We start from the raw sequence: 12,485 nt of genomic DNA, 5'->3' as shown, positions 1-12,485 counted from the left end.
GAACAGGGGAGCAAATGATCCAGAAGAGGGGGGAGTGAGAATGTCGCCACTGCATGCATCTGTGGACAGGACGTTAAAGGGAAGGCCTGTATTTAGTCAGAAGTTTCATGGCATTTGTTATCGATGCAGGAGAAAAGGACATACAGCAAAAAATTGTCATAAATCACGGATTTTACATTCAGTATTTACCTCCCCCTCCCAGCAGGCCCACAGATTAAGTTGGGGGCGGCTGACCCCATTCCTTCTACTCTCTATGTGGCACTTAAACAGTGGGGTGTCAGGCCTCAGCTGATAACCTAATGTAAAGTTTGTAATATTTTAATTGTGCAGCTATAAGTTGAGCAAAAAGATTTTGTAGAAGCAGGGATAGATATCTCGTAAAACTTTTTTCCTTTCTCCTCTCTCCCTTCTATCTCGCATGACCAAGTTTGAAGGAATGTACACAAATTCTGGCTTCTGCGATTAAGCAATCAGAATCTTTTAGAAGTTAATCAAAGTAGTGGTTTTTTACTTTAATGGTGTAGCTCTGTTACTTATAGCTCGCCATTTAATACTTTGCAATGTGATTTAAAAAATTAACCTCTCTTTGTATGTGAGATTTTTCTTTTACAGATTTACAAGAATAAAAGCTGCTGTACAGGACAAAGTGTAAAACCTGAGGTTTTTTCTCTCTCCTAGAATTTTTTTTTTTTTTTTTTTAACAGATCTGATTTAAAAATTCTGATTTTTGCTTAATTCTGGATCCAAAAATTTTTGGTTTTACTTTTAAAAGGCCTACAAACTTTAATGTTCGGTAATTGTTTTCTGTCTGTGGTTCTCTGTCCTTATGTGTTCTGTTTGTGTGTCAATATGTGTTGTACATGTTCCATTGTGTACAGATGAAGACAGAGTCTACTGGCTATAGAAAAGTGCAGTGAATACACAACAGCTTCTGAGGTCATTTAAGTGAAGCAGTCACTGCTAAAGTTTTATGGACAAAATGTTTTGAATAATGTTCTAGAGTATATTATGCTAAGGGATGATCAGTGAATTTTTTATTTTTTCTTCCCTCTTCTCTTCCTCCTTTTTTCCCTGTTAACCTTTGTTTACTTGCAAGTAAGGAGGTACAGTGGGGTGGGGGGTTTTTTTGTTTTCTTTTTCTTCCACTTTTCCTCTTTCCACCTTTTGGGGTTTATGTACAGTTTGAGTGAAAGGATGACTAAGTATCTGGGCTGCTTCTGTCTGAATATTGTGTTACTTTATAGGAAAGTGGGGAAACAAAGAAGGGATTAGATATTATGCAGCTGTTTCTTTGAACTATGACAAAACAATATTGGATATCCATATGAATAGTGCGTATAGGGATTATTACATACGAGGAGTTATGGATATCCATATGAATAGTGCGTATAGGGATTATTACATACGAGGAGTTATGGATATCCATATGAATAGTGCGTATAGGGATTATTACATACGAGGAGTTATGGATATCCATATGAATAGTGCGTATAGGGATTATTACATACGAGGAGTTATGGATATCCATATGAATAGTGTGTATAGGGATTATTACATACGAGGAGTTATGGATATCCATATGAATAGTGTATATAGGGATTATTACATACGAGGAGTTATGGATATCCATATGAATAGTGCATATAGGGATTATTACATACGAGGAGTTATGGATATCCATATCAATAGTGCATATAGGGATTATTACATACGAGGAGTTATGGATATCCATATCAATAGTGCGTATAGGGATTATTACATACGAGGAGTTATGGATATCCATATGAATAGTGCGTATAGGGATTATTACATACGAGGAGTTATGGATATCCATATGAATAGTGTGTATAGGGATTATTACATACGAGGAGTTATGGATATCCATATGAATAGTGCGTAGAGGGATTATTACATACGAGGAGTTATGGATATTCATATGAATAGTGCGTATAGGGATTATTACATACGAGAAGTTATGGATATCCATATGAATAGTGCATATAGAGATTATTACATACGAGGAGTTATGGATATCCATATGAATAGTGTATTCAGGGATTATTACATACGAGGAGTTATGGATATCCATATGAATAGTGTATATAGGGATTATTACATACAAGGAGTTATGGATATTCATATGAATAGTGTATATAGGGATTATTACATACGAGGAGTTATGGATATCCATATGAATAGTGTATATAGAGATTATTACATACGAGGAGTTATGGATATCCATATGAATAGTGCATATAGAGATTATTACATACGAGGAGTTATGGATATCCATATGAATAGTGCGTATAGGGATTATTACATACGAGGAGTTATGGATATCCATATGAATAGTGTGTATAGGGATTATTACATACGAGGAGTTATGGATATCCATATGAATAGTACGTATAGAGATTATTACATACGAGGAGTTATGGATATCCATATGAATAGTGTATATAGGGATTATTACATACAAGGAGTTATGGATATCCATATGAATAGTGCGTATAGGGATTATTACATACGAGGAGTTATGGATATCCATATGAATAGTGTATATAGGGATTATTACATACGAGGAGTTATGGATATCCATATGAATAGTGCATATAGAGATTATTACATACGAGGAGTTATGGATATCCATATGAATAGTGTATTCAGGGATTATTACATACGAGGAGTTATGGATATCCATATGAATAGTGTATATAGGGATTATTACATACGAGGAGTTATGGATATCCATATGAATAGTGTATATAGGGATTATTACATACGAGAAGTTATGGATATCCATATGAATAGTGTATTCAGGGATTATTACATACGAGGAGTTATGGATATCCATATGAATAGTGTATATAGGGATTATTACATACGAGGAGTTATGGATATCCATATGAATAGTGTATATAGGGATTATTACATATGAGGTGTTATGGATATCCATATGAATAGTGTATATAGGGATTATTACATACGAGAAGTTATTGATGTTTATTGTAGGGTTTCTCATTTACTTAATTTAGGTTTTTATTCATCTCATATCAGGTACTAATTCATAAACACAAACATCTGAATTAGTGCTGGGAGTGCAGCGGCTGTACTTCGAGGACAGCTTCCAGAGTGCTGTGCCACGAGACATATTCATATCATTTGTCATTGACCTCGTAACGTGAAATCATCCCACCCTTTGCCACAGACGACATCTTGCATCTTTCATTTTAAGGACTGAAGTGCTCAGAATTTCCTTGTTCCATGGGGGTGGCATTACTTAGACTATGTTTTTAAGTAATATGTATATCTCTTTGAAATGTAATAACTGATTATCATGATGAAATATGATTATGATACACTCAGCTGATACCCAGTCACACTGTTACTTGCAGATGCTACTATTTTGATTCTCACGTTCATGATACAGTCTGAATTGATGCGGTTTTATTGCTCTGTAGTTACTCTTCTCTGTGTTAATGGTTCAGACAGTAATTTATTTTTTTTGTAGAAAGACCTAGAATACATTTTTGAAACAGGAATTTTTTGTTGTTTTTTGGCACCACCAGGGGAGTATGTACAGTGTAACTGTTCCAGATACATAAAAGATAAGGAGATTAGCAGGCTGCAGGCTGCCAGTGGGAGATGCTGTTCAGCAAGGACCTAACACAATACTTCATCGAGGGGTGGAGAGGCACCCAAATAACTGCACATGTGGACGCAGGCTATACTGAGCGCAGTAGGCCTGATACTGGATAATCAATGAACATTGGCCTATATATCCTGATGAGCTAGGTGTCCCCCAGAAGTCAGAGAGGCCAACCACATACAAGAAGAATAATGGAGATCGCAATGGATGACAGAAGATTCAAGATACTGAGCCCAATCACTGTGGACACTCCTGGCAGGCCACAGGCATGCCTTGCTACTGTTTTTAAATTGGGCAGTTCTCTGTGTCAGTTAAACTCCAGGGCCATGCAGTTTAGATGGGGCTTAGGTATTGATGAGGATATTCTGACCAACTACACAGAGGGAGCTTTTCTTGCAAATATGGTAGTAGCCCTGGTCTTTTATATTTGCTAGTCCTATGAGGACCAGTGTTTAATGCATGTTTATATCCAACAATGAATACACATTGTTCTGACCAATGTAAATATAGATTAGCAAACTTTTCATCCAGGGGTGGAATATGTTGGAGAGGCCGAATGGATTCAGAGTTTTCAGCCAGACACAGACTAGTTTGAAGGCCGTACAGCTGTTTTTGAAAACTGATAAGAACTTAGAGGGAGGGAAGCTGTTTTCACAATCATTTGTAGTGTATTTTATTTATTTATTTATTGAGCTTTATATACCGTCGTTCGGTTTCGCCATCACAACGGTTTACAAAGTTTTGATGTTTAACAGAGTTTCCAAAAGGTTCCTGTGATTGTTAACATATATATTGTAGGCTTTATAAATGTAGTTCAGATGTCAAACTATACAGTTTAGGCTATGTGTTATATTACGTGCTTGCATAGGCTCCACATGTTTGCATAGGGTCAGTAGAAGGGAAGTGATGTTTTAGAGTCATTGGGTGAGTGGGTAGTGAAAACAATCTCCTCCCACCATAAAAGGGCTTTGGTAAACATCCAGGTTTTTAGTTCTTTTTTGAAGGTTTTTAAGTTTTGATAGGTGAGACAGCCAGAAAGAAGAGAGAGAGAGAGAGAGAGCAATATACTAATAGATTGTGATTTTCTTCTTTAATTAAGGACTTTGTACATTGCAACATCATGTTAGCTTGATTAATCAGTCCATGTTGGCAACAAAGCTCAAGCCATTATTACTCAGGATAAGTTATCAAATTAGCAGCTAAAACTGAATCAGACACTGCCCATAGTTGGGATATTTTTACTGGCACTTCACCAAAAGCTACTAATTTTTTGAATTGGGTAATTCACCCCATTTTAATAGTTTTAGTACTAATAACAGTACTTCTTGTATGTATATGTTAACATGTATTCTGCTTTAGTAACACAAGCGTGGATTAGAAAGGTGCATTATGAAAAGACCATATGTAATTTGTCCTGAGAGCAATGGGTGGAATATGTAATACGATGGGTTAAAAAAAAAATGCTCTCAGAACAAACATTATGTTGTCCTGTCACTTTTTAAGCTGGGGACTTGTTTTTTAAGCAAAAAGCTGTTTATCAGTAGGGCTTACATAAGTGGTTGTGGGGGGAGAGTAGCTCGTCTGTGCCTGGGACCTGATTCAACAGGAGGAGGAATGCCTGGCCAGCAGCCCTACAGAAAGGTTGCCAGACCCAGGTGCTGGCTCATCTACGCACACACACTTGTTTATAATGCCCTATAAAAGTTCAGGGTCCTCCGGTGGGAACTTGGAGCCTCACCTGTGCACTGATGAGTGGCGCAGGATCTTTCCCATTGAAGCTGTGTGCTCCTGTTTTTTCGGTTGCACCGGGGATTCCCTAACCTGATGCTGTTTTTCGGTCGCACTGGGGTTCCCTGACCTGATGAGAGGCAGGATGCTGATTTGGTATGTATTTATAGTCACGGGAAATTAAGTATGTGTGCTGTAAATAAAGCTATATTTCCATTACTGTACATCTCGTATCATAGTGTGTGTGTGTGTGTGTTTAGTACGGTGCAGGTCTACCTACCTCCCATTCGGGCATCTTGTTACAAACGTTCGGTGTGTTAGTTTGTGCGACTTACGTAATTTTGAAAGCAAACGTGGGCATTAAGTTTCTTTTGAAAATTGGCGTAACTTATATGTTGTGGCAGCACATAAATTATGCAGCAGGGTGTAAAAATGACTCTCCCTAGTAGGTAAAAAGATTGCTTTAAAAAATGCAGCCACGTTAAATGCCAGATCAGCTCTGTGTGGTGTCCAGCAGTTCTACAGCCAGTGAACGCCCTGGTCTCCCTTGAATTTATGCTCCAAAAGTTACAAAAGTGCTGACAGAATAAATCAAGCTGTAGAAGAAGCGATAGCTGCAGACGCCTCTTGAAAACCCGCCGGCTCTAAAGCCTGTGAGATGAGGGCATCATAGCTGGAGATTTTCCCTTTTTTTTCCCCCTCCACAAATGTAAAGGTATGGCATTTTGGATAAACCCAGATCCACCATCACATGTGAGATGCTGGAATAAGGTTTAGAGCCACGAAACAGAAAACAGGGACAAAAACAGGCTACTTTTGATTTCTACCTAGAAACTCGAAAGCCAGATTTATGAGAGGGCAACTCACCCGCAGAGCACCTCCACCGTGAAATACTGCTTCAGTTCTACAACAATGTGGAAAACGGCAGAATATAATTGGGTTTTTTTAAATAAATACACTGCGTGACAAGCCTAGCCGAAACCCAGAGCATTAAAATGGAGATGGAATTTCTACTCTATTCATTTCTCATTTAGCTTCACGGTTTGCTTCAGATTACAGCCTTGTTTTCATAAATACACGACAACATTTTCTAAAACAAAGCAGTCAGCAGTGCCTGCGTGCAGCTGCACACAAGCCATCCCTCCCGATCTGGGCCCTGCTGCCGCTGCTTCTCCTCGCCACAGGAGCCTGGAGATGGGGCTGCAAACAGCAGGTGGTGCTGCTGCCTTAGCACAATGAATCACAGAGCAGCCAGACCCCACTGCTCTTCAGTTTGGCTGCTCTTCCTCTTATTTACATGCCTTGGAAAGGAGAAGAAGAAAACTGGGAAGCTGAGTAATGTTTAACTGTAACGATATATTGTAACTTTCAAATCTGTGCTTTATTGCGTGTACGCTGGCGCACACACACACATAATTATGTACAAATAATGTAGTAAGGCACAAATTGAGACACTCACAGAGCAGATTAGCTGGAGATAATATTCAGCCTATGGCATTTTATTTTTTTTCTCAGGCTGTAAGAGAATAATCAGGCCACTCTTGTTTTTAACTGCACTGATTTACTAATTATTAGGATGTATTACCCACCTATTTGAATAAGAGCTTCTTATTTTTTTTAATTCAGCATGGAAATGATGTGCCCCTCGGTTTGGTATATGCTATACAGGTACACATTTTCTCCTGACATCTGACATCCTGATGCCCGGTGCAGATTTTTTTTTAAACCTACAGTTCATTAACCACCCCCCCCCCCTGCATTGGCAGGGAGCTCAGCTAAATTGTCCTCTCGGTCAGCCTGTTAAAGCTCACCTTGAATTAGAGGCAGAGCGCTGTACTTACAGTGATTTAGTTAGCTGTCAGTCTCAGTTTTAGGCAACCTAGGCACCCTCATGTGCTCTAATTTTACCCTACGGAGAGGCTGACATGATAAACTGAGCATAAAACTGTTGCCCTGAAATTGAGTGCACAATTTCTGAAGGCACTCACTAAAAATGTTTTTAACTCCTGATGCTAATGATATGCTAATACAGCAGGAATTATAAAAATAAAAAGAGCATGCACCCCCAGAAAATGTGCAGCAAGAACATGTTTAATATGCATAACATGTTTTCTGCACATAAAATCTTGACTCCAGGTTCCAGCAGTGGAACTCCAGCTTCCGCCCATAGACTAATGTTAGTCCTGGAAACTTTACTCTACCTTGGACTAAGTGCACCTCTCTGCAGTCTCTGGGGTGGGGGATAGCTAATAAAGAATACAGGAAACCCTCTGTATCAAAATCAACTCAAAAAGAGCGGAGGAGAGATAGCTGAGCATAAATAAATAGATGCATTAAAAAGTAAAAAAACTGGCAAAAGCTTTAAAATGTATCGAAAGAACAGGAACAACATATCCAGTTGTGATGTCAAAGGATCCATATAAATAAGAACATAAGGCTTGCCATACTGGGTCAGACCAAAGGTCCATCAAGCCCAGCATCCTGTTTCCAACCGTGGCCAATCCAAGTCACAAGTACCTGGCAGGATCCCGAGGGGTCAGTAGATTCCATGCTGCTTATCCCAGGGGTAAGCTTAATAATGGTTTATTAAGGTGGATTTCTCTTTGTTTCCTAATCTGGGCAGCCCTCATCCACATCCCGTTTTTGAGCCTTTTCACTTCTAGGTTCCCGTCCTCTGGAGTAAGCTTCCTGCTGTGGGCCAGGATGCTTCCTGGTTTTCTTCCTCCAGGGTTAAATTAGGAAACCTATGTCGTTTGGCCTAGCCTGACCCCTGAGTTTGTTTTTGTTACATATACTCTGCAGCTTTGTGCTATATGTTGTGCACATGTAAAGTGCCCTGATCACAGCCTTATATAAAAGCTGTAATAATAATGATCAAGAGCACTCAAAACTGATTGTGTTTTAAATACCGCACACTGCCAAAATTTTTGGCAGTGTGCGGTATTTAAAACACAATCAGTTTTGAGTGCTCTTGATGTTTACTGCCAGGCCTGGTGCGACCGGTGTGCATACCGTGCATTTGCATGGGGGCGGCACACCTGGGGGAGGGCAGCGGCGGAGCTCAACTCACTGGCAGCCGAAAACCAGAAAAGTTTGCAGTGAGGCCAAAAATGAAGAAAAGCCACAGCAGCTTCCCCTTTTAGCTGTGCACATACGCACAGCTTTGCAGTTCCTGCCCTCCCCCCCCCCCTCGCAGAAAGGCCGGTTGGGCCAAAGAAAGAGTAACCTGGGGGGGAGGGGCTCTGGTGGAGCTCATCCTATCACGGCCTGAACTTAAGAGAGAAGGAGGCTGGCAGGGCCATGGTGGAGCTCATCCCACTGTGGCCTGGAGAAAGGAAGCCGTGTGTGTGTGTGTGTATGAGAGAGAGAACCTGTGTGCATGTGTCTATGTGAGAGCTCGAGTGTATGTCTGTGTCAGAGCTTGTGTTCGTGTAAGTATGTGTGTCTATGTGAGAACCTGTGTGTACCTGTCAGCTTGTGTGCATGTGAATGTATGTGTGTATGTGCCAGAGCTTGAGTGTATATGTGTCAGAGCTTGTGTTCATGTGTATGTGTTTGTGTATGTGTGAGAGCTTTGTATGTGTCAGAGCTTGTGTGCATGTGTGTTTTTCTGTCTACGTGAAAGCTTGAATACATATGTATGTATTGTCAGTGTGAGAGCTTGTGTATGTCTGTGTCAGAGCTTGTGTTCGTGTAAGTATGTGTGTCTATGTATGAACCAGTGTGCGTGTGTGTGTGCCTGTGAGAGCCTATGTATCACATTATAGGTTCTCACAGGCAGGCACACACTCGTAATATGTCTGTGAGGGAAAGAGAGCAAGTGTGTGTGAGAGCATAGGCATGCATATAAGAGATGGAGTGTGTGAGAGTGTGAATGTGTATGTGTGTGAAGATAAAGTTTGTGTGGCCCTCCCTCCCCAATCCACAACAATCTCAAGGTAACTGGAAATCAAAAGATCCCAGATATGGAGAACAAGAGATTTTGTAATCCTTATAAGTTTTAATTATTGGGTGTAATTTGATGTTTCTACTGTTTTGAAACATTTTATTGTTTTTTGGGGGGAAATATGAGAACATATTTTAAATTATTGGAATTTTTTTTATTCATCAGATGTTTTGAAATATTTTATTGGTGTTTGGGAAAGTTTGGAGATTTTATTTGTTAACTGGTTTGAATTAGTTATTCTTTTTATGAATATGATTTTTCTATTGTGATTAGAATGGTAATGTTTATGTTTTTCCATTGTTGCTCTGCTTATAGAAGCTGGCTTGTTGTTGGTTCCAGTTCATTTCTTCTCAGCATGTTTCTATTTATACTTTCTGATCTCTTTATTCCATATTTGGTCAGGGTCTGTTTGTGTTCCCCCTGTGTGACTGAGGTGAGGTATTCTGCTACCAAATAATTTATCTGTAGTGATCTATAGCAGTCTGATATATTCTGTTTCCCTAATAGGAAGTGTATTGGTGCTCTAGGGCCTGATATAATATGTGCAGTGTTTTCATAGATAAGGTTGTTACTGGCAGTTAGTGTTGTTTTGGTATGGGAGGTTTACTATAGTGCAATGGTAATTCTGTTTATTCGTGGCTTTCTGAGGGCCAAGCCCACGCCCAGCACACATTACAAAAAATGTAATTCCATAGAGTTCCAAGTGTCTTTTTTTTTTCCAGAAATTTTTGGCTATGCATGTTGTAAGTGATATTTTGCCTCAGAAGACTGTACTTTTGAATTTTCTTTTTTTTTCCATGTACAATCTATTATAAATGCATAGTGTATGGGTGTAAGGTTTGCTTAGGTACCCAATACCCTTCCCTTGACCACGGGTTCCGTTGGGGGGGGGGGGTCATTTGGGGAGCTGGGCTTTACCTTTGATAGGCCTGGGACAAGAGACTGAATGATGGGGGTGGGGGAAGCTGCTCTGTTTTGTTTACTGCATTTATTTTTTTTCCATTGGCTACAAGTAACCCCATTGTGTTGTGGTAATAATGATAATGATGTCACACAATTCCTGCTATGCCTACAAAGAATATTCAGGTCGGTTTACCAACAAGCTAGTACATTCTTTGCGATTAATATTCATCCACTTGACTCCACAACCCTGGGATACTGGCATTAAAACAGCCCCCGTTACTAAAGGCCTGACTCGCTTAAGCTTTTTCTCCCGGTCTGTGTATGGGGGGGGGGGGGGGACGGATAAGTGAACCAAGCCCTAAATCCGTCCAGTGGTCTCCAAACGTAGCCCGCTTCCCATCGCCGGCAGGGCACGCACCCTTGGTTGCTTTTGATCACGCGCTTCCTCTTCCCCACCCCAGCTCCCTGCTACAGTATCCGCCGGAGTTCGGAAGGGCTGGCACGAGCTCAGTCTCGCGGCAGCGCCCGGGACCCCCTTCGCTACCTGAGACGCTCCAGCGCGCGCGGGCGCGCGCCTCTCGCTCCGGCCGCCCGCCCGCCGGCCGCGGTAGTGTCAGAGACGGGGGAGGGGTGGCGAGCGCGAGCCGCTTCTGTGCGCGCGTGTGTCCCTCCGCCGTCGCCCGTGCAAGACCGAGGGAGGCCGCCGCGCTGCTCGCTCCGTCCCGCCGCCCCCTTCGCCAGAGAGACACGGAGTGACCCGCCCGGCCGGACATGCAGCCCCCGCCGCCGCTGAGGAGCAGGAGGAGATGAGGCTCCGCAATGGCACCTTCCTGACGCTGCTCGCCTTTTGCTTCTGCGCCTTCCTCTCGCTTTCCTGGTACACTGCGTTCAGCGGACAGAAAGGTAAACACGGGTGGTCGGGCGGGAGCCCAGGCTTGTGCCCAGCAGGCAGCCGCCCCCCCCCCCCCCCCCGGGCAGTTCGCACCCCCTTTCGGAGAGAGGGGTGGGAGCTGCAGCCCTGACTCCTTCCTGTTCCCATCCCGGGTCCCCTCTCTGTAGGTCCCCACTGCTCATCGTTTCCAGGCAGCACTGCAGAGAGCCAGAGAAAAGCGAGTCCCTGCTCAGTGGAGCTTACTAGTGTAATCGAGCTACACGGACAAGGCAACTAGGGGCTTCAGGAAATGAATGTATTCTAGAAAAACATGGTTACAAGCCAGCACGGCTGTTACAGATCTGCCTTTCTGTTGGTTAAAGATGCCTCTGGGTTTTGCATTGCTTTCTCCATTCATCCCTGGTTTTCTGGCTACTCCCATGAAGACTCCTTGCAGTTGAAGTAGGGCTTGGAGGCTTTGCTTTTGTTTCTCGTTGCCGTGCAGCTAGCTCTTGATTTCCCTTTTGGTTGTCCCATTGCTTCTCTCTCGGGATTCAATTTGTGGGAAGGACAACAGTCCAGAGAAAAATGGTTCTTGCAAGTTTAAAATCGGCTTTTCTGCTTTGAACTTGTTCTCAAAAGCTAGTCAGAGATGTCTTAAGTTAGGCCAGTGAAAGGGTGTCCTCTCCGACTTGGCTGTTGACCCAAGTGGACTAACAGGGCAACTGCAGTTCTGGTCTTGCTTTCACAAGGAGAGGTTCTAAACTAGCTTTAAGGCGATTTTCTTATTTGCTACCAAATAATGCACTTTTTTTAAAGTCACAGTTGGCCAGTATTTTGTTTTTTTTAAATTTTACTCTAAATTAACTTTGTGGTTTTGATGGAGGGATCGCCACTTGTCCCCATGTCCTTGCCTGGCTTGTGGATTTTCCCTTGCTCCATTGTTCTAGTCTGCTGATCTTTCCTTCAGATACCCTCCCCCTCCAGCTGTCAGACCCTATTGTGACATCAGCTCCAAGCTACTTTGCTCAAGTGAGAGCTTTCAAGGCAAACAGTGCAAGGATTTTGTTAAAGTAACATAATCCATTTTACCTCCCACATTTATGCAAAGGAAATAATCTCAGAAAAAGTCAAATGGGGAGGCAATACGATCCATGCAAGAAATACCTTTCAAGGACCTACAGCTTAAAACATATTTTACCCACGAAGCACTGTAACACGCTTAACTATTTTAAATAATTTAGTAGTAGTCCCTGTTATGATTCACGCAAATTGAAAAATCAATAAAATGGCAGAGCAGAACTACAGGAGAAGGCAATAGACAAAATATAAATCTAAAGTTTACATTTTATCTGACTAACTGGATCTTGATTATTGCCACTTAGTGC

The 12,485-nt window shown here is 41.7% G+C and overlaps 1 protein-coding gene across 1 annotated transcript in view; it reads left to right on the top strand.

Annotated features, from left to right (window-relative positions):
* The first annotated feature begins 10,677 nt into the window (after nt 1-10,677).
* The window catches only part of MGAT4B (alpha-1,3-mannosyl-glycoprotein 4-beta-N-acetylglucosaminyltransferase B), a 212,596-nt gene continuing 210,788 nt past the window's right edge, over nt 10,678-12,485 (top strand). Inside the window, exon 1 of the mRNA XM_029583233.1 lies at nt 10,678-11,129. Coding sequence (XP_029439093.1) covers nt 11,033-11,129 — 97 coding nt within the window. The 5' untranslated portion in view covers nt 10,678-11,032. The remainder of the gene's footprint in view (nt 11,130-12,485) is intronic.

Source organism: Rhinatrema bivittatum, chromosome 18 (genome assembly GCF_901001135.1).
Source record: "Rhinatrema bivittatum chromosome 18, aRhiBiv1.1, whole genome shotgun sequence".
Taxonomy (NCBI): domain Eukaryota; kingdom Metazoa; phylum Chordata; class Amphibia; order Gymnophiona; family Rhinatrematidae; genus Rhinatrema; species Rhinatrema bivittatum.
This window is presented reverse-complemented; position numbering and strand designations above follow the sequence as displayed.